The sequence below is a fragment of the Mobula birostris genome, chromosome 24 (assembly GCF_030028105.1).
Source record: "Mobula birostris isolate sMobBir1 chromosome 24, sMobBir1.hap1, whole genome shotgun sequence".
NCBI lineage: Eukaryota > Metazoa > Chordata > Chondrichthyes > Myliobatiformes > Myliobatidae > Mobula > Mobula birostris.
In genome coordinates this window covers 7,293,097-7,315,561 of record NC_092393.1, presented here as the reverse complement: position 1 = coordinate 7,315,561, position 22,465 = coordinate 7,293,097, and the positions used below count along the sequence as shown (strand labels likewise).

Genomic DNA, 22,465 nt, shown 5'->3' with positions numbered 1-22,465 from the left:
AGTCAGTTTGTTTTTGAACTACGCTTCTGAACTGTGGAATTCAATACCTAAAACTACAAAGGATGCAGACTCAATTGACATTTTTAAACACCAGCTCAAAACTTATTTAACCTTGCTTTTAATTAACAACCTTTGTCTTTTATTTTCATTTTCATGTTTGCACTATGAACTACATAGTCTGTATGAAAAATGCTCTATAAATAAGTATGGGTGGCCCCCGTTTTCCAAACGTTCGTTTTACGAAACCTCGCTGTTACGAAAGACCTACATTAGTTACCTGCTTTTGCCAACAGGTGTTTTCACTGTTACCAAAAAAGGCAGCGCGCGCCCGAACAGCCAAGCTCCTCCCCCGAAACTGCATTCTAGCCGCCATTGCTTAAACACGTGCTTTATCTCTATTTATTTTGTGCACCTGTTAGTAAGATGAGTTCTAAGGTATCCGAAAAGCCTAAAAGAGCTCATAAGGGTGTTACACTAGCATAAAACTAGACGTAATTAAGCGTTTCGATTGTGGTGAACGAAGTAAGGACATTGTCCGCACGTTGAACTTGCCTGCATCCACCATTTGCATTACTTATACGCAGAGAGAAAGAATTTTGAAAGCTGCCAATGTTACTGTTGGTTCTGCTCATAGCAAAGTGGTCTCTCTTAGTCAGCATCAAATAATGGATAAAATGGAAAGTCTATTGCTTGAGTGGATTGATGGGTGTACAAAGCGTGGTGTTCCATTACGTTTTATTATACTTAAGGAGAAATCAGTCAGTCTTACTAATAAGCTGAAACAGAGAGCACTGGACGATGGTGATGAAAGTGGAATTTAAAGGTAGTCATGGGTGGTTTGATCAGTTTCTGAGGCGAGGGGAGCTTCATAGTTTAAGCAGTGGTCCCCAACCTCCGGGCCGCCGACTGATACATTGCAGCGAAGAATGCAGTGGTGCAGCGGTAGTCAGGACACACACAGCACATCTTTAAGAAAAAAGCCAAAATAAACAAGCCAATTAATTAGGTGCCACCCAGCACGTAAATGTTGGCCCAGATCAGAGACGACTGCAGATTGTGTCAGGTGTTTATTCGTATAAGTGTTTAACTGAGACGAAACTGCAATTTATTGGAGTCTTTCTGATTCTGGTAAGTGAAACTACACTGTATATACATTATTTCTACTTTATATAGGCTGTGTATTTTTATCTGTTATTTGGTATGTTTTGGCAGCTTCATAGCTTAAAGGTTACTGGAGAGAGTGTTTCTGCCGAGAGTGCTTGTGCTGTGTTTCTGCCGAGAGTGCTGCCGTGAGATTTTCGCTGTGCTGGACAGTACTGCAGAAAAGTATTTCTATTTTATATAGGCTGTGTATTTATCTCATCGTTCCTGCTTTTACTATTATTTTAGGTTTTATGTGGTATTTGGCATGATTTTGTAGGTTATTTTTTGGGTCTGGGAACGCTCAAAAATTTTTCCCATATTAACAAATGGTAATTGCTTATTCACTTTATGACATTCCGGCTTACGAACCGTTTGATAGGAACCCTCTACCTTCGGATAGCGGGGGAAACCTGTAACTATTATTTGGCTGGTACAGCCCAATAGCAATTACTGACAAAAAACTACCTTTGTTAGGAAAGACAAATATATTTTAGAGAAGTATTTTAAAATAACTTCTATCGTTCCTTAAGGTTGTTATAGCTGGGCAGTGGTAATGGGGACAACCTATTAAATGCTCCCAATGGCATGTGCCTCAAGTAGCCTCTGACAACCAAATCCAACCCCTGGCCTTCACATGCGGCTTAGCTACCAAGTCCAGTAGAACCATTGCTACTGACAGAAGGGGTAAGGGCAATTTACTGGCACCTTAAAGCTGGTCACTTTGGGTAGATGGGATTCATCACCTGTGGTTAGCAGCTCATCTAGGAGAAGCAAAACTCTGATCTCAAACCTCTGTTAGATGGCGGCTATGTCCACTCATGGGGAAGACTTCAGGAGTAAACCCTAAGGGAAAAATCCAGAGCTGGAGCTTCCAAGGTAGTCCTACATTGAGCTCAACGTTGACTGGCAACTCCTGCAACGCTGCTGGTACCAAACTGGATTGGTTTCTGCCGTTCCTTTGGGTTCATTAGATCTGTGGAGAGGGGGAGTTTTCTACATAGGCAACAGCTTGCTCTCCATATTGTACTGCCCAGGCTTGCATATCTAGACAGCTAGGCTGCAATATCCATGGTCAACTCTGACCGGAGGCCTCAGATCATTCACTAACCAAATGCAGCAATCACCAATAAAACTTAGCCATACTACCTTTCGTCATGGACTTCTTTCATCAAGTTATGGTATGTTGCACTGTTGTAACTATATGTTATAATTATGTGGTTTTGTTAGTTTTTTTCAGTCTTGGTCTGTCCTGTGTTTTGTCATATCACACCGGAGGAAATATTGTATCATTTCTTAATGCATGCATTGCTAAATGACAATAAAGGAGGACTGCGTGTCTTCATAATCTAATACTTTCCCTGCAAAAGATGCAAAAAAAGCTAGTTTGTATTAATTATATAGTACCATCCTTCAAAAACCAGGTCACTGATGCTTAGTTTGGGTTTTGTCAGTAACAATCGGCATTAGACTTAACCACAATCTCGATCTAAATACAGACCTACCTCACTGCAGTTTTTCCATCAATGCAGTATCCTCAGTGCAACCCTTTTCAGCTGCTACAAAGGGCTCTCCTTGCAGTCAGGAGAGATGTTTGCTGATTGTGCAATGTTCAGTTCCATGCACTGCCCCCAGAAGATGAAGCAGTCCAAATCTACATGCAGCAACAACCTAGATTTAGTTCATGCTTGGGCTGATGTAGCATATATCAGAATCAGATTTACTACAACTGGCATGTCTTGAAATGTGTTGCTTGTGGCAGGAGTACAGTGCAAAACAAAAAATACTGTAGTTCACAAAACAGTGAGTGAATAGTGTAAGAGAGGAACCGCAAGATAGTGTTCATGGACACCAAAGAAATGCTCAGCAAAACCATTTCCAACAATCTAACATTTGACACTCATCAGTCCTCAGCATATTGGGGGCACCACCAACAACAAACTCAACTGGCTGGCCATCGAAATAATAATGTGGCAACAACAGCTGATATTCTGCATCAAGTGGCTCATCACCTGACTCCCCAAAGCCTTCCCATCATACATAAAGCAAGCTCAGGAGAGTGAGTGAATACTCTTTACTTGCCTGAATGAGTGCAGCTTCAATAATGAAGAACCAGACCACCCAGAACAAAGCAGCCTGCTTGGTTATGCTTAATCCATCACCTAATCACCGATTCCTCCACATGGTGCGTGACATTTACAAACTACTGTACAATACGCTGGTGATTTGCAGAGCTTACAACCGCTATTACTAAGGACAAAGGCAGCAGGGACATGAGAACACCAGTGCCAGCAAGATCCCCTCTGAGCCCCCAAGCTAATCCTCCTTATCCATAATTCTTGTAGCGCTGAAATAACATTTCATCCCAGCAGTTCCGCCATGTTTATTAGCTTGCCTTTTGCCCTGCAAGAGATCCCAATGATCCAGGGATCTGAAGGCCACCCTGCTGCACCAATTCCTTAGGCACACATTCAACTATACTCTCTTCCTATTTATTGCCTTGCTAACATGTGGCACAGGGAGTAACCCTAGAGGTCCTGTTTTTTTAAAACTTTAAACCAACTCCTTAAATTCTCTTTGCAGGACTTCATCTCCCTTCTTGTCTATCTCATTGGTACCAATGTGGACCATGACCTCGGACTGCTCACCCTTCTCTTTCAGAAAGTCGGGTGCCCACTCACAGACATTGTTGACCCTGGCACCAAAATGCAACATGCCATCCTGGACGCAAACATGAGGAAATATGCAGTTGCTGGAAATTCAAGCAACACACACAAAATGCTGGTGGAACACAGCAGGCCAGGTAGCATCTATAGGAAGAGGTACAATCGATGTTTCGGGCCAAGACCCTTCGTCAGTCCTGACAAAGGGTCTTGGCCCAAAATGTTGACTGTACCTCTTTCTATAGATGCTGCCTGGCCTGCTGCGTTCACCAGCATTTTGTGTGTGATATCATCCTAGAGTCTTGACTGTGGCCACAGAACTACCTCCAAACACGTTAGATTCAGTAGTTCATTGAAATTACATAACATCGTACCGTTACACTACTCCAGTATAGTTTCTCATCATTTTTCACCATATTCAATGCTAATTATATTCCAATCAGGTCTGTATTAAGTTTAGTTCAGAGTGCCTCTGTATAGACTATTTTGCTCAAATTTCTTACTATTGCTACCCAACAAAATATTGTCCTCAGTCATATAAACTTCAAATTGCTCTTCAATTGCCCATTGGAGACATTTAAAATTTCCATTCATACCTTTCCCGTAGACCATTCCAGTCTCATGAAAAAGCCCAACATTAAGTCTTACATTGCGGCCCTCATTTTACATTGATGAAATAGATTTGGTGCATCTACCCTAATGAATTTCTCAGTCACATCAGGTTTATCATTATCTTGATCAGATCTGCTTTCAAGCTTTTAGTCATGAGAACTAAATTAAAGCACTCAGATGGGAAGGCCCTTGCACTGTGCAATTAAAATGTCTGATCAGAAAAAAACATCTCACTAGTATCATTTGATGACATATTCACATTGCCTGGTTTACATCCACCTCCGCCTAATCACTGGCTACAACTTACAATCAAGAACTCAGGAAGAGGTTGAAATTATATTGAACACAAACGAATTAATGTCATGAACTGAATGAGTAAGATACAATATCAAATACAAGACACAATTATAGGCATTATGTTCAACTGTCGTACTGCACACAGGACATAACAGACACCTCTAAATCCAGCTAAAAATAAATCAATTCAAATATGCCTAACACATTCACAAAGTAAAGGAAATCGATAAGTGTTGGAGGGAACTTGGTGGAAAGGATGGAATGAAATGGTGCATTATAGATAGTACAAGGGTACAGAGATCAATTGGTCATAATTTGCTGGAGTAGGAGGCGGCAGAAAATACTTACGGGTGTGGTTTCATTTCAATGTAGTTCTTTGGGATGAAGCCGTCTTTTCCATTCAGCTCAGCCTTGTACCAGTTCTGATCACATTCTTCATTTAAAACCTGCAAAAGTAACACACAAGGTAATTGGTTTGATTGGAAGATTAATAGTTACACTCAAGATTACAGAGATGGGTAAGATTGAACATTTACTTTATCTAATTTACAGGAAGAGTCAACACATTTTCACTGGCTCTAGATACAGGGGCCAGCTTGGGCCAGAATAACCTTTCTTTGACACTAACTACAATTTTAAATAGTCCAAGGACAATGGGCTGCAGAACTCATCCAATTACTATCCCTGCCAGTCAACATCTCAGGGTTCACTCTTGTTTGAGATGGTTACATATTGGAAAGCACTACAAGCAGCTCTAGACCAGTATGCAAAATTGAACGGCAGGATTGTCATTAGGGGAATCTAAATAAAGTTCTCAAAATTCTAAAATAAACAAAATCAAGAGAACTTTAGATCATTACAAAGAGAGGCTAATGAAGACATGCCAAGATGTGCTTACATTGATAATTTGCAGTTATTAAAACACTGTATTCTCTATGCTCATTTTTTCTCTCTCTCACATAAATTACTGAGAACTTGGGTGTCAGGCTGCCCCCAGGTAATGCTGCACTGAGCTGAAACAAAGTACAGAGGGGCTTCTCAGCTGCTGCTACATTTTGATTGCAATGGCTAATGATTTCCTGAGATAAATGTCTTGCTCAGAAATCTCAACTTATGTCCTCAGAAAAAGCATCTCAAAACATTATGATGTCCCAAAATGCAATGCCAGCAAGTACAGCAGTCATTTGTGCACAAACAATGAGATAAAGTAGTGTGAATAATGCTTTGCTGGTATTGAAAAAGGGTCTCCATTGACAAATTTTCCTGTCACAGTATATTTGTTTACCCACAAACATCCCCACTCCCCCGCCTTCCCCGACAAGAAGGGCTTTCGGTCAATACTTAGACACAACATTAAAGTGCCACCTGGCTTGGTGTCTAAAAAGAGGTCTCCAGCCTGAAGCTCCAAACTGGGCCTTGAGTTTACGGCCACCTGGCTCAGTAATTGTTTTACAATTATGAAGCTCATCTGCAGTCAGAACATTAGCATTGCATGAAGAGTTATGTTAACACAAGTATACTCCATTCACTATGATGTAAATGTCAATACTCACTTCTGCAAGTTATGTATTTGGCTTTACTCGTTGTTTGCACCCTAGTACTTAGATTTCACAAGGATAACTAACATTCCAGGTACCAGCAATACAACAGTTTATTTGGAGCTATACAAGAAGCATACCTTACTTAAGGACCAACAGCAAGAACCTTTAGGGGTTGCACTGGACAGACAGACAGACACACACACACAGACAGTGACAGATGTAGCGAGAGAATGACAGAGAGAGCATCCTGAATGGTCTCTCCTTGTGCTAAGCAGATCTATCAGTTTTCTCTGTGGGCAGGTTTTACAGTCTACCCCTCTCTCTCTCTTTCATTGTCCATCAGTTCAGTTTAGTGTCCTGCAGTGTCATGGCAGTGTTCCAAAAAAAGAAAATATAAAACGTACGTCACCCCAGACTACACTGAAGTGTGCCCCTGCCTAATAGGGGTCAAGAATAATGACAGTGTTGCTTGCTGCACTGTTTGCAACAGTGACTTTTCTATTGCCCATGGTGGGTTAAATGACTGTAAAAGACATGTTGAGGTGAGTTTAACAGGTGTCATTCGTTCCTGGGATATGGGGTTGCGGGGGGGGGGGGGGTGAGGGGGGTGCTACCTCCCTGAAATGAGTTTTTGCAGGGTGGGATATCTGGAATGGTTTAACAAGAAAATTCATATTTTGGAATGGCCAAGTCAGAGTCCAGTCCCTAACCCAGTTGAGATGCCGTGGCTTGACCTGAAGATGGCTGTTCACGTAAGGTATCCCAGAAATATTGATGAACCGAAATAGTTTTGTACAGAGGAATAGTCTAAAGTTCCTCCTCAGAACTGTGCAAGCTTGATCAGCAGCTACAAGAAACATTTGGAAAAGGTTATTGCTGCTAAAGGAGGGTTCTACCAGTTATTAAATACAAGGGTACACATACTTTTTCCAGCTTGGACTGTGAATGACTGAACAATGTATTCAATAAAGACATGAAAAGTACAACTGTTTGTGTTTTATTAGTTTAGTCAGATTTTGCTTGTTTACTATTGTGACTGAGATGAAAATCAGATATGTTATGAGTAACTAATGCAGAAAACCAGTTAACTGCAAAGGGTTCACAAACTTTTTTTTGCAACTGTAGACAGGGCTTTTTCCATTGCAATTGGGTGCAACTACAACTAGTGGTCATTGGTCATTGGTTAAAGGTTAAAGATGAAATATTTAAAGGGAACATGTGGGAGAACTTCAGAGGGTCATGAGAGTGTGGAATGAGCTGCCAACAGAAGTACTGAAGGGGGGGTTCGATTTCAACATTTAAGAGAGATCTGAATAAGTACACAGATGGGATGGGTATGGACCAGGTACAGGGCAATGCGACTAGGAAGAATAATAGCTTGGCATGGACTAAATGAAGTGAAGGGCCCATTTCTGTGCTGTAGTTCTCTACGACTCCAAAACCCACATATATCGTATCAAGGGCGCTGCTCTGATTGAGCCTCAATGTGACTTCAGTAAATATATTTAAGAAAAGCTTGGATAGATTTTTGCATAGTACGGGAATTACGAGTTATGGGGGAAAAAAGCAGGTAGGTGATGAGTCCATGGTCAGAACAGCCATGATCTTATTGAATGGCGGTGTAGGCTCGATCGGCCTGCTGGCCTACTCCTGCTTCTATTTCTTATTTTCTTATGCGACCTTAAATTTAGCTGGACACAACTTCCTCATAACAACCTCATGCTGACTGTTAGTGATTATCGTCCAATCAACGCAAAGAGGAAGTTAACACTTCCAGTCTGAGCTGGAACTCTGTTTCTGTCTCTACAGATGCCGCCTGAAATGCTGAGCGTATCCAGCATTTTATTTTTATTTCATATTTCCAGTTTCTGCAGCAATGAATTTCCCGGTTAGCCTTTGCTTCTCTACATGTTGATTTTGCTGTTCCCCCAATTATTTTTAAATAAGCTGTCCACTAATGATGTCATTCTCCCATAAACATTTGTTTTACTTGGCAGACTTCCAATACCAAACCTATCAACACACGGAACTGGAAATTGATTTTCAGAGCCCCCACCGTTGTTTCTTTAAAGGTTAAAATTTTACCTAGGTCCAGTGTATCCACTTTTAAAAATGTCCTGTATGTCTAAAATGTGTCACCCTTTTTTGAAGTATGCAATATTTATTTAGAAATAAAGACTTTTGAAACCTTCATACTCTCACCAACAGCCTTATCTACTTTGTATACTTATAAAGCATCTTTAAGGTTTCCATGATTTGACTCGACAATATTTTTTAACCATGTTCCTTCTCTGGTTCTTTTATTTTCTATTTAAGCTTATCCTGTGCTTTTTGACCATCAAGCTTATTCATTGCTGATCCCACCTTGACCTCCCTCATTTAGCTTCTTTTTAACATGGTGTTTAACATTCATAAACAGCAGGGTTACTAAACTTACTCTAAACTTATACTGCCTCTTTCAATACCTGAGTAAGAGATAGAGCACTGGAGGAACTCAGCAGGTCAAGCAGCGTCTACGGAAATGAATAAACAGTTGGCGTTTCGGGCCGAGGCCCTTCTTGACTACCTACCCGATTTAACTTCAAGAATACCTTTAAGTCCATTAACAGCATATCAAATTTCAATTTTACAGAACTGATCTTGACATCAACTAGAATTTTATTCCTGAGCCCTTCTTTTTACATCCATTCCTGTTTTTCCCACATTCATCCCTAAAATAGTCAACTTCCTTTTGTTGGTGTTGCTTTGATTAAATATTTCAATAATCATCAAGAATATTTCATCTTTGATATCTTTTACATTCTTGGTCCCAGTTTAACATAAAGGCAGCAAAAACCTGGTACGATGTATAATTTTTAAATTATTTTCAATATTATTCTCAGAAACTTGTTCTTCACCTCCTCCTAGCTGCTTAGTATCTATAGTCCACTTTGAGCAACATGATGGTTTCTCTTCTATTGCTCAGATCAATCTCAGGGACACAATTGTTTATCTTTCTGGCATATCATCCCATTCCACCCTACCCCCACAGCTCTATGCTTCCTTACCTAATAATGCCTCACCTTTGTTAAACACCATATTTCAAAAACACAGCTACCAGAAACATCAAGTTGCCTTCCCTTCCTCCATTAAGGCTATATAGAACAGAGAAATAGCACATTACAACGCTGTGCAACCACGTAACCTACTCTAGAAACTGCCTGGAATTTCCTTACCACATTGCCCTCTATTTTTCTAAGCTCCATGTACCTATCTTAGAGTCTCTTAAAAGTCTATTATATCCCTCTCCACCACAGTCATTTCCAGTGCATTCTACGTATCCACTCTCTGCATGAAAAACTTTCCTCTGACATCCCCTCTGTACCCACCTCCAAGCACCTTAAAACTATGCCCACTCATTTTAGCCACTTCAGCCCTGGGGAAAAAGCCTCTGGCTCTCCATATGATCAATCCCTCACATCATCTTATACACCTCTATCAGGTCAACTCTCATTCTTCATCACTCCGAGCAGAAAAGGCCAAGTTCAATCAACCTATTCATATTTCTCTGCTCCAAGTACTGAAACTGCCCTAAGTTAACATAGCCATATACACTAATAAGCCTCTGGAAGATTAAATTTTAAATGGGGAATGAGCAATTGAGAGAAATTGCACCAGGGGTCCATTGTGATAGCCAGCCCTGTGTGGTCTTAATACAATACTGTGCCTAGAGTTAATATCGTGGAAAGGGGGAAGATCACAAAATCACAGGACACAGTATGAAAGCAATTACATTATAGACTACCTGGCAGTGACTCAGAAACACAAGGTCAATTTCTGCTAGAGCAGTGGTAACCAAGCACTAGGCCGCAGACCGGTACCGGGCCGTAAGGAAACGATATGATTTGGCAATATGAAACGATACGAGTCAACTGCACCTCTCCTCATTCCCTGTCACGCCCACTGTTGAACTTGAACACATGCGAGATCATTACCCTCGCATCATCTATGTCAGCGCGGGAAGAAGATCAACTCCTCGAGCTTGCAAATGACGGTGGGCTGAAAAGTATGTTTGACATAACATCTCTGCCGGCATTCTGGATCAAAGTCAAGGCTGAATATCCTGAGATAGCCACGAAAGCACTGAAAACATTGCTTCAATTTCCAACCTATCTCTTGGAAGCGGGCTTTTCTGCAATGAAAACATCCACTGCACTACCTTCATCCATCCCCTTCATTAACTCTTCAAAAAATTTAAAAAGATTCACCAGACATGACCTTCCACTCACAAAACCATACTGATCAGGCCTTGACTTGTAATGATGCAAAAGCAGAAGACCTGATGCTATTTTACTGTAACATCAGGTAACACTGACCCTTGGTCATCGTCATACAGAAAAATGCCTGGAATGAGATGATGTGTTGTTTCTATTGGCAGATAGTGTTGAATAGCTTACATACAACCTGGATATTTATTTACTTTGAAGTAAAATATTTCAATCTTTTCAAAAGGAATGCAACCATATAAAGTGTTGATAAATATTAGCATAATTGATTAAGAGATCTTCACTATGTTCACTGAAAAAGAGCAAGCAATTTTCCTATTACAACACAAGACTGTAAATAGCTTTGTCTGGAAGCTTCTCTCAAAATGCCAAGTCTTGAAAAAAACATTACAATTATGAAATTGTCAATCAGTCCCTTATGATAAGAACACTTGAAATTCTCGATCCAGTCACAAGCTTCAATGCACTAAACAGCCAAACTCCAATTTCAGCTGTTCTGACAAATACAAGGCCACGAACACCGTTTGGCCTCTCCTTGATAGTTGCTCAATTATATATTTGATGAAAGCAAAGGACCAGCAGCACAACATTCCTTCAATTCCTAATTCTATAGGCACCACTAAACTGGAAGCCATATCAAAATATCACATCTTTCATTAGTCAGGACATTGAAGAGGTTATGCTCCAACTTTCTAAAACATTGCTCAGACTGTGTGCAGCTCCAATTTCTGTGCTGGAGGAAAAACTGCGATTGCATTCAAGAGTGCAAAGGAGATTCAAAAAGATGTTGCCTGGCATGGAGTACTTCACTTATGATTCAAATTTAACAAAACTAGATCAGTTTTCCCTGGAGAAGTGGTGGTTAAGAAACAATTAAAGTATATAAAATTATAAGGGGAATAGATATGGGAAAAAACTTCTTGAAGTCTATAGCCTCAGGGGTAGATAAAATAGAGGACATAAATTGATGATAAGGTGTATGAGATTTCGAGGGGAGACCTTTTACACCAAGACTGGTGAGTATACAGAATACATTGCCTGAGACTAATGGAAGCAAAAACACTGACAGCTTTTAAGTATCTAGATGAGCACTATGAACACCGTGACCATCTAACCATAATTCATAATTAGTGACTGAAAGATACTGTATTCTTTTCCACATCATTTAAGAAGCAAACATAAAAATAAATCAGTACTTTAGACTGCAAGCTCAAACAAAAGTACAACAAAAGATGCAAAGCCACCATTTTTTGTCCCATTAAAAACTTCTTCCATTTGCCAGTGGCTCTAATAGCAGAGATGGAATTAAGCCTCACAGATTCAAACCTCTATTGAAATCTTTATAGAGTATTCTCATCTTCTGTCCCATTTAAAGCTCCTCATAATCTGAGTAAACAATGAACTTTGCCATCCCATTCTACCATAGTATTGCATTGGTTGTTCCATTCTCTGCCATTTTAAATTGATTTTCTGCTAATTCATAATTTGCTATACAGCACTTGGAAGGTCTCAAGTGAAATTATGTTTACAATTCATAAGCTGCATTAGTCCACATCTTAACTGGATGCTCAATTAGAGAGGTCCATCCAACAGTGAATAAAGATACAGTGACAAGCATTTGTGTTGCATGCCATCTAGACCATGACACCAAGGCAGTAAAAAAGGTAACAGTTACCGAGTACACATTGATTGTCTATCTGCTCTGCAACTCCCACATTGAAGTAGAATGGGAGATCATACAACCAAGAGTCCATTTGTTAAGTGTATCAGCAGTCCATTCAAGACTAAACAATAGGGGAGAAGATGTCCTCAACTTTGGTGGCTTGTATTCTTGGGCTTTTGTACCTTCTGCCTGAGGGGCAGGAGGAAAGAACAGCCTATCTATGTTAGCATGAAGTTACTTTAGATGAAGTTCAGCTCAGAGTTCAGAAAATGACCATAATGACACTGCTGAGTCCAATAAAATTCCAATATTTAATTGTTCCAAAATTACAATGGCTCAGCATCTGGCTCATGGGGTGATGAATCCCATACTCCCTTTAAACTCACAAGGCCCCATTCTCACCCTCCCTTTAAATTCATCAGAACCAATTAAGGATTTTTCCGCACATCAGTAAAGAACTCATCATCCTGGTTTGACATTTCAGTGCTGTACGTAGGAAGTTCTACACCACTAAAATTACATAAAACAGAGAACCATCTGCCCATTCAGGTGAGTGAGTGCAAGAGATCAGAAACAACTACTGCAAAAGCAACTAATAACTTTTTGTTGATGCAGTCAACATTCTGTCCTTGCACTGATTGACCTGTCAAAATCAATTATTCATATACGGTGGATGATCTTGCCCATAGGTGGATTTTAGTGGTTCAGTGACAATACAGGTGGCCCCCGTTTTCCCAACATTCGCTTTACGACACCTTGCTGTTACGAAAGACCTACATTAATTACCTGTTTTCGCTAACAGATGATGTTTTCACTGTTACGAAAAAAGGCAGCGCACACCCGAACAGTCAAGCTCCTCCCCCGGAACTGCATTCTAGCCGCCATTGCTTAAGCACGTGCTTTACCTCAATTTATTTTGTGCATCCGTTAGCAAGATGAGTTCTAAGGTATCGGAAAAGCCTAAAGGAGCTTGTAAGGATGTTACACTTAGCGTAAAACTGGACATAATTAAGCGTTTCGATCGTGGTGAACGAAGTAAGGACATTGTCCACACGTTGAACTTGCCTGCATCCACCATTCACACTATTTATATGCAGAGAGAAAGAATCTTGAAAGCTGCCGATGTTACTGTTGGTTCTGCTCGTAGCAAAGTGGTCTCTCTTAGTCGGCATCTAGTAATGGATAAAATGGAAAGTCTATTGCTTGAGTGGATTGATGGGTGTACAAAGCGTGGTGTTCCATTAAGTTTTCTTATACTTAAGGAGAAATCAGTCAGTCTTTTTAATAAGCTGAAACAGAAAGCACTGGACGATGGTGATGATAGTGGAAAGTAACGGTAGTCATGGGTGGTTTGATCAGTTTCTGAGGCGAAGGCAGCTTCATAGTTTAACGTTTACCAGAGAGAGTGCTTCAGCTGATACTGAAGCTGCCAAAAATCTCCCAGCAGAACTGAAGAAAATAATTACAGAAGGTGGTTATTCGTATAAGGAAGTGTTCAACTGTGACGAAACTGCAATTTATTGGAGTCTTCCCGATTCCGGTAAGTGAAACTACACTGTACATACATTATTTCTACTTCATATAGGCTGTGTATTTTTCTGTGTAATTTGGTATGATTTGGCAGCTTCATAGCTTAAAGGTTACTGGAGAGAGTGTTTCCGCCAAGACTGCTGCCATGAGATTTTCGCTGCGTTAGGCAGTGTTGCAGGAAAGTATTTCTACTTTATATAGGCTGTGTATTTATCATATCATTCCTGCTTTTACTATATGTTACTGTTATTTTAGGTTTTATGTGTTACTTGGCATGATTTTGTAGGTTATTTTTTGGGTCTGGGTCTATATTAATAAATGGTAATTGCTTATTCACTTTACGACATTCCCGCTTATGGGCGGTTTCATAGGAATGCTCTACCTTCGGATAGTGGGGGAAACCTGTACTATTACCACGGAAACAGAAAATAGGAGAGCATTCAGCCCTCACTATCATTCAATCTGATCATGGCCAATCATAATTTCAGTACCTTGTCTCTGCATTCAAACTCTTCCTCGGCCCCTTTAGCACGAAGGAAAATATCTACCTCCTTTTCAAATCAGAATGAAGTTTATTATACTGACATACTGTATGTTGTGAAATTTGTTTTGTGACAGCAGTACAGTGCAAGACAAAAAATACTATAAAGAACTGAGCCAGTGCAAATGGAACATTCCGCCATCTATGGCGAAGGGAAGCCACCATTCCTAAACCACTGAGTGTGTGTGTTCACAAGTTTACATACTTCTCCCTGATGGTAGGAATGAGAAAGGGCATGTCCCATTCAATGAGGGTCCCATTCATGAATGTTACCTTCTTCAGGCATTGCCTTTTGAAGATGTCCTTGATGGTGGAGGGGGTAATGTGTATACATTTACTGACTTGGCCTTCACTTTCTTCTGTGGTAGAGAATTCCACAGATTTATGAACCTCTTCTGATCTGCATTCTAAATGACATAGCATGGGACCAGTGGCTCTGGACTCTGGAACATTCTCACTGTATCTAGTCAGTCTAGTCCTATTAGAATTTCATAGAATTCTACAAGATGTTTTTGCTCTTCTACAGTTCAGTGAATGCAAGTCTAACCAACTAATTTGTTAGCCCCATGAGTCAAGGAGTTAGTCTACTAAATTGCCATTACATTCTCCCCACTATAAGAACATCCTTCCTCAGATAACAGAAAACTGCACACAAAACTCCAGATGGGGTTCTGCCAAGGCCCTGTACATTTGCAACAAAACATCCTTGTTACTGTTTTAAATCATCGTCCAGTGAAGGCCAATATATTATTTGCTTTTGCAAATGCTTGCTTTCATCAGCTGTACCCAAGAACAGCCAAGCTTCCATTACTCTTTCCCTTTTCCCAATACAAGCAAAAGTAGTCAAGATCTGCACCTAGACTGATACACTCATGAAGCCCATTTATAACGTTTGCACACAGGAATGACTAAAGCTACAGCAATTTAATGATCTAATACATCTTGAAATGGACACTCTAAATTCACCTATTTTGTAAACGGATAGAATGCTCAAGAACATTGGTCTTAGCTTTATTTCCCTCCCGTATTCTCACTTTCCCTAAAATCACCCAAACATTTGGCATCACAATAGCAATGTAAAAAGAAAAGGGGGAAAAGTCTACAGAAAATGCAATATTAAATGATGTCTGTCTAAAAGTAAATTCAGAGCAAAGGGAGGAGAAAGGTTAAGACCAATTTCTGGGGGTTGGATTTAAAACCCATTAGCTTTGAAGCCAACAAAGAGCACAAAGATAGAAATCACAAGGGATGTTGCGAAGGAAGCACCGGATGGAATATCCTTCCTCAAATGGATGAAGCTACAATCAACTATTAAACAATGGAACACGTCTCATACAACTCATCACACACCTCTTGCTTTTCAGCTGCAGCCTACTGTGCCGAGAGAGAAATCTTATAGTTTACAAAAGTTTTTCCTTGCCTGTATTTTCTTGCCATCATTCCCCCCCACTTTTCTCCAACTTTGGCACACTTCTGCAGCTAATTTCACCACAAATACAGGGAGATTCTGCTGAGATAAAGCTTAAAGGTAGAGTTCATCTCATTTCTCCAGGGTCAGAACAAAGAATAAGTTATAAGATCACCTAACAGATAAAAAAATATTGTCATACTTGGCACACAATTGGTAAAGTCATGAGTTGTACAACATATAAAGACTTCATCCTACTGAACATCATGACCATCATACCCATCTATTCTAATTCCACTCACCAACATCCCTTTATGGCTTGTTTATTCAAGTATCTGTCCAGGTAACAAGAAGGGAAAGCCATCTGGCCCATCAAGCCTGCTCTGCCATTCAATAAGATCCTGGCTGATCTGACTGTGGACTCAGTTCCCCCTAGCTGCCTTTCCCCCCATAGCCTTAATTTTCCAGCTATGCAAAAATCATTTCGAATGTGTCTTAAATATATTTAATGAGTTAACCTCTACTACTTCCCAGGGCTGAGAATTCCAGAGATTCATAGCACTCTTGGTAAAGCAGCTCCTCCTCATCTGTTCTAAATCTACTCCTCCAAATCTTGAGGCTATCCCCTAGTTCTAGTCTCACTTTCAAGTAGAAAGAATTTTTCTGCCTCTATTTTAGTTATCCCTTTCATTTTAACAAGACCCCCACACCCATTCTTCTAAATTCCAGCACAGTCCTGGGCGACTCAATTGTTCCTCAACCGTTTAGACATCCCCCCACCCCATCCGTTCTGAAATAAATCTTGTGGGTTTCTTCTGCACTGCCTCAAAGCCAGTATCTTAAGAAAGAGACCAGACCTGGATGTAGCTCTCCAGGTGTGGCCTCACTAGTACCCTGTTGAGTTGCAGCATAAACTCCCTGCTCTTAAATACAATCCCTCTAGTAATGACCCCAGCATTCTATATGCCTCCTTGATAACCTGTTGTACCAACAAAGCAAATATTTATGATTCATACACAAGCACTCCAGTCTCTCTGCACAACATGCTGTAATGTTTCACTATTTATATAATCTAAGCCTCTGTTTTTCCTTCCAAAGTTGATAACCTTACATGTACTGATGTTGTGCTCCATCTGCCAGACCGTCACCCACACACTTAATCCATGTCTCTCTGCAGACTAAATTTTCTACTAAATTTAGTAGCATCAACAAACTTACACACGCTACACTTAGTCCCCTCTTCCAAATCATTAAAAGCACTTGGTGAATAGTTGCAGGCCCAGCACAGATGCTCTGCTCACCACTGACTGCCAACCACATTTATCTCAACTCTGCCTTCTATTGGTTAACCAATCCTTTGTCCATGTCATACATTATCCTCAACTCCATGCATCTTTATCTTATGTTTTAAGTCATATGCAGCACTTTATCAACTACCTTCTGGAAATCCAACATCACCTGTCCTTTCAACACACATCAAAGTTGCTGGTGAACGCAGCAGGCCAGGCAGCATCTGTAGGAAGAGGTGCAGTCCACGTTTCAGGCCGAGACCCTTCGTCAGGACTAACTGAAGGAAGAGTGAGTAAGGGATTTGAAACTTGGAGGGGGAGGGGGAGATCCAAAATGATAGGAGAAGACAGGAGGGGGAGGGATGGAGCCAAGAGCTGGAAAGGTGATTGGCAAAAGGGGATACGAGAGGATCATGGGACAGGAGGTCTGGGAAGAAAGACGGGGGGGGGGGGAACCCAGAGGATGGGCAAGAGGTATATTCAGAGGGACAGAGGGAGAAAAAGGAGAGTGAGAGAAAGAATGTGTGCATAAAAATAAGTAACAGATGGGGTACGAGGGGGAGGTGGGGCCTAGCGGAAGTTAGAGAAGTCGATGTTCATGCCATCAGGTTGGAGGCTACCCAGACGGAATATAAGGTGCTGTTCTTCCAACCTGAGTGTGGCTTCATCTTTACAGTAGAGGAGGCCGTAGATAGACATGTCAGAATGGGAATGGGATGTGGAATTAAAATGTGTGGCCACTGGGAGATCCTGCTTTCTCTGGCGGACAGAGTGTAGGTGTTCAGCAAAGCGGTCTCCCAGTCTGCGTCGGGTCTCGCCAATATATAGAAGGCCGCAGTGGGAGCACCGGACTCAGTATATCACCCCAGCCGACTCACAGGTGAAGTGTCGCCTCACCTGGAAGGACTGTCTGGGGCCCTGAATGGTGGTAAGGGAGGAAGTGTAAGGGCATGTGTAGCACTTGATCCGTTTACAAGGGTAAGTGCCAGGAGGGAGATCAATGGGGAGGACGAATGGACAAGGGAGTCGCGTAGGGAGCGATCCCTGCGGAAAGCGGGGGGGGGAGGGAAAGATGTGCTTAGTGGTGGGATCCCATTGGAGGTGGCGGACGTCACGGAGAATTATATGTTGGACCCAGAGGCTGGTGGGGTGGTAGATGAGGACCAGGGGAACCCTATTCCTAGTGGGGTGGCGGAAGGATGGAGTGAGAGCAGATGTGTGTGAAATAGGGGAGATGGGTTTGACAGCAGAGTTGATGGTGGAAGAAGGGAAGCCCCTTTCCTTAAAAAAGGAGGACATCTCCCTCATCCTGGAATGAAAAGCCTCATCCTGAGAGCAGATGCGACCGAGACGGAGGAATTGCGTGAAGGGGATGGCATTTTTCCAAGAGACAGGGTGAAAAGAGGAAAAGTCCAGATAGCTGTGAGAGTCAGTAGGCTTATAGTAGACATCAGTGATAAGCTGTCTCCAGAGACAGAGACAGAAAGATCTAGGAAGGGGAGGAAGGTGTCAGAAATGGACCAGGTAAACTTGAGGGCAGGGTGAAAGTTGGAGGCAAAGTTAATAAAGTCAACGAGCTCAGCATGCGTGCAGGAGCAGCGCCAATATAGTCGTCGATGTAGCGAAGGAAAAGTGGGGAACAGATACCAGAATAGGTACGGAACATAGATTGTTCCACAAAGCCAACAAAAAGGCAGGCATAGCTAGGACCCATATGGGTGCCCATAGCTACACTTTTAGTTTGGAGGAAGTGGGAGGAGCCAAAGGAGAAATTATTAAGAGTAAGGACTAATTCCGCTAGACGGAGCAGAGTGGTGGTAGAGGGAAACTGATTAGGTCTGGAATCCCAAAAGAAGCGGGGAGCTTTGAGACCTTCCTGATGGGGAATGGAAGTATATTGGAACTGGACATCCATGGTGAAAATAAAGCGGTGGGGGCCAGGGAACTTAAAATCATCGAAAAGTTTAAGAGTGTGAGAAGTGTCACGAACATAGGTAGGAAGGGATTGAACAAGGGGGAATAAAACCGTGTCGAGGTATGCAGAAACGAGTTTGGTGGGGCAGGAGCAAGCTGAGACAATAGGTCTGCCAGGACAGGCAGGTTTGTGGATCTTGGGTAGGAAGTAGAAACAGGAAGTGCGAGGCGTGGAAACTATAAGGTTGGTAGCAGTGGATGGGAGATCCCCTGAGCAGATAAAGTCGGTGATGGTGTGGGAGACAATGGCCTGGTGCTCCTTAGTGGAGTCACGATCGAGGGGTAAATAAGAGGAGGTATCCACGAGTTGGCAAGGTAGAGGTCAGTACGCCAGACTACAACAGCACCCTCCTTATCAGCGGGTTTAATAGTAAGGTTAGGATTAGTGCGGAGGGAGTGGACAGCTGAGTGTTCGGAGGGAGTGAGGTTGGAATGGGAACAAGATGCAGTGAAGTCGAGACGGTTGATGTCCCATCGGCAGTTAGCAATAAAGAGATCCAGAGCAGGCAGAAGACCAGAGCGGGGTGTCCAGGAAGAAGAGGAGGGTTGAAGACGGGAGAAGGGGTCATCGGTGGGGGTGGAAGAGTCCTTGCCGAAGAAGTAGGCTCGGAGACGGAGACGGCGAAAGAAGAGTTCCGCATCATGGCGAACGCAGAACTCGCCAAGGTGTGGGTGAAGGGGGACAAAGGTGAAGCCCTTACTGAGGACAGAGCGTTCTGCCTCAGACAGTTGAAGGTCGGAGGGGATGGTAAAAGACCCGGCACGGATGAGAGCTGGGATCGGGGGGGGGGGGGAGGGGGGAGGCTGGGGGTGTCAGTGGAGAGGGGAGGGTTGGGGTGAGAGGAAGATGGAGCCTCTGAGTACCCAGGAGCTAACGATGGGATCTGAGGGAGACGGGATTGCAGAGTATTGGTGGGGGAAGGGGAGGCGGGAGTCACAATAGCAGCACATAAAGACTTGGCCTGGAGTTCAAGGCTGGAGTCGCAGTTGGTCGTTGCACAATCGCTTTGAAGGTGTCCGTGGTAGTTGCTGGAGTCCGGGTTTTGAATATGCCCTGAGGTGTTGGAGCCAGCGAGATCAACGGCAGAGGCAATCTGAAGTTCATGCCTGCTAGTTTCAGGGCCAGCATGCTCTGTTGTCCGCAGATGTAGAATCTTGCGATCTTTGCCTAACATGTTTCTTGCGATCTTTGCCTAACATGATCTAGGATGTTGGTCAGGTAAAGGAGGGAGAGTATGAGAGAGGGCTGAAGATGATGACACCTGAGAGGAAGGTGGAGCATGGAATCATAGAGATGGAATGGGTAGCTAGGAACAGAGGAGAGAATCAGTGGGAGTATGTGGGTGGTGGGCAGATGAAGAGGGTGGAGGGAGATAAGGAAGTGATCTGAATTGGACATCTGCTCTGCAAAGAAACATGCCTATACAGTACACCAAACAAAACAAAATCTTTTTAAAAATCTGGTCTCTATTCAAAAGGTGGAATATAATGAGGAAATTATGCTTCAGTTGTACAAAATCTTGGTTGGCCTACGGGCAGAGCTGAGTTTTGGGCACAGCAACTCACAGATCACATCTGCAGTGATTTGGAGACGACACCTGAAATATAATCTTCCCTTTGGAGACAAACAGTTGAAAGAAAAGTTTGTGAACCCTTTGCAATTACCTGGTTTTATGCATTAATTACTCATAAAATGTGGAATGATCGTCATCTAAGTCACAACAATAGACAAGCACAATCTGCCTAAACTACTAACACACAATTACACTTCTCATCAATACTGAGCACACCATTTATACAATCACAGTCTAGGTTTTTAAAAACGTATGTGAACCTCTGTGGTAATGTCTTCTACAAAAGCCACTTGGAGTCAGGTGTTCCAATCAATGAGATGAGATTGGAGGTTGGGTTGCAGAGGTGCCCTGCCCGCTTAAAAAAAAGGGTCAGGTTACTTACTGACAGAGCTCGCTCTTCTCAAGAAAGATCCATTAATGTGCACAATGCCTCAATCAAAACAACTTTGAGGACCTCTTCCATTCTTCTAAGATGCATGAAGCGGGAAAAAGCTACAAAAGCATAAAGACCCGAGTGTTCATCAGTCCACAGTAGGAGAAATTGTCCACAAATGGAGGAAACTCAGTACTGTTACTCCTCTCGCAAACACGAGGAAATCTGCAGATACTGGGAATTCAAGCAACACACATAAAAAATGCTGGTGAATGCAGCAGGCCAGGCAGCATCTATAGGAAGAGGTACCGCTTCCTATAGATGCTGCCTGGCCTGCTGCGTTCACTGGCATTTACTATTACTACTCTCTCTAGGAGCAGGCATTCTGCAAAGATCACACTAAGAGAACAATATACAACACTGAAGGAAGAGAAGAGGAATCCAAGGGTAACAAAAGATCTGCAGAATCTGTAGAGCTTGCTCAAGTCTCTGCTCATGGAAGGACACCAAGGAGGAAATCAATACCCTCCAAAACAAACATTGCTGCACGTCTCAAGTTTGCAAAGCCGGCTAGATGTTCCACAACCCTTCTGGGATAACGTTCAGCGGACGAATGAGACAAAAGTTGAAATTCTTGGCAGAAATGCACATTGCTATGTTTGGAGGGAAAAGGGCACTGCACACCAACACCAAAACCTCATCCCAACTGTGAAGCATGGTGGAAGGAAGATCAGGGTTTGGGACTGTGTTGCTGCCTCAGGGCCAGGATAGCTGGCATTCATTGAGGGAACAATGAATTCAAAATTGTATCAAGACATTTTATAGAAGAATGTCAGCGTAGAGATTGTCAACTGAAGCTTAATAGAAGTTTGATGATGCGACAAGGCAATGATCTGAAATACAAATCAACAACAGAATGATTTAAAAAGAAGGAAATTCATGTCTTGTAATTGCCAAGTCAGAGTCCAGCACTTAACCCAATTGAGATGCTGTGACATGACCTGAAGATAGCTGTTCATGCAAGGCATCCCAGAAATATTGATGAACTGAAACAGTTCTGTATCAAGGAATATTCCAAAGTTCTTTGCTGTTGTGCAAGCCTGATCTGCAGCTGCAGGAAACATTTGGAGGAGGTGATTGCTAATAAAGGAGGTTCTACCAGTTATTAAATAAAAGGGTTCACATACTTTTTCCAGCCTGGACTGTGAATGATTAAACAATAAAGACATAAAAGTGCAATTGTTTGTATGTTATTAGTTTAGACAGATTGTGCTTGTTTATTATTGTGACTTAATGAAAATCAGACCACATTTTATTAGTAATAAATGCAGAAAACCAGGTAATTGCAAAGGGTTCACAAACCTTTTCTTGCAACTGTATGTCCAAAGGATAATTTTCAGCTTGGAAGTGCTGGACAGTTAATAGGTGTTGAAAAAAGGAGTGAAGATGGGTGAGTTGAGCATAAAAATGGATAGAGTTAAGCAGTTCAGGACAACAGGAGGTATGGATGAATTAGAATTCATGACACTGAAGAATGAAGAGCACTGGAGTGTCCATTGTTGAAGCAACTAAATCAAAGCAGTAAAGCTGGGCTG

General features: G+C 42.0%; 1 protein-coding gene across 1 annotated transcript in view; it reads right to left on the bottom strand.

Moving 5' to 3' along the window:
* The window catches only part of LOC140187413 (growth factor receptor-bound protein 2), a 145,203-nt gene that overhangs the window by 39,985 nt on the left and 82,753 nt on the right, over positions 1-22,465 (bottom strand). Inside the window, exon 2 of the mRNA XM_072242727.1 lies at positions 5,061-5,158. Coding sequence (XP_072098828.1) covers positions 5,061-5,158 — 98 coding nt within the window. The remainder of the gene's footprint in view (positions 1-5,060; positions 5,159-22,465) is intronic.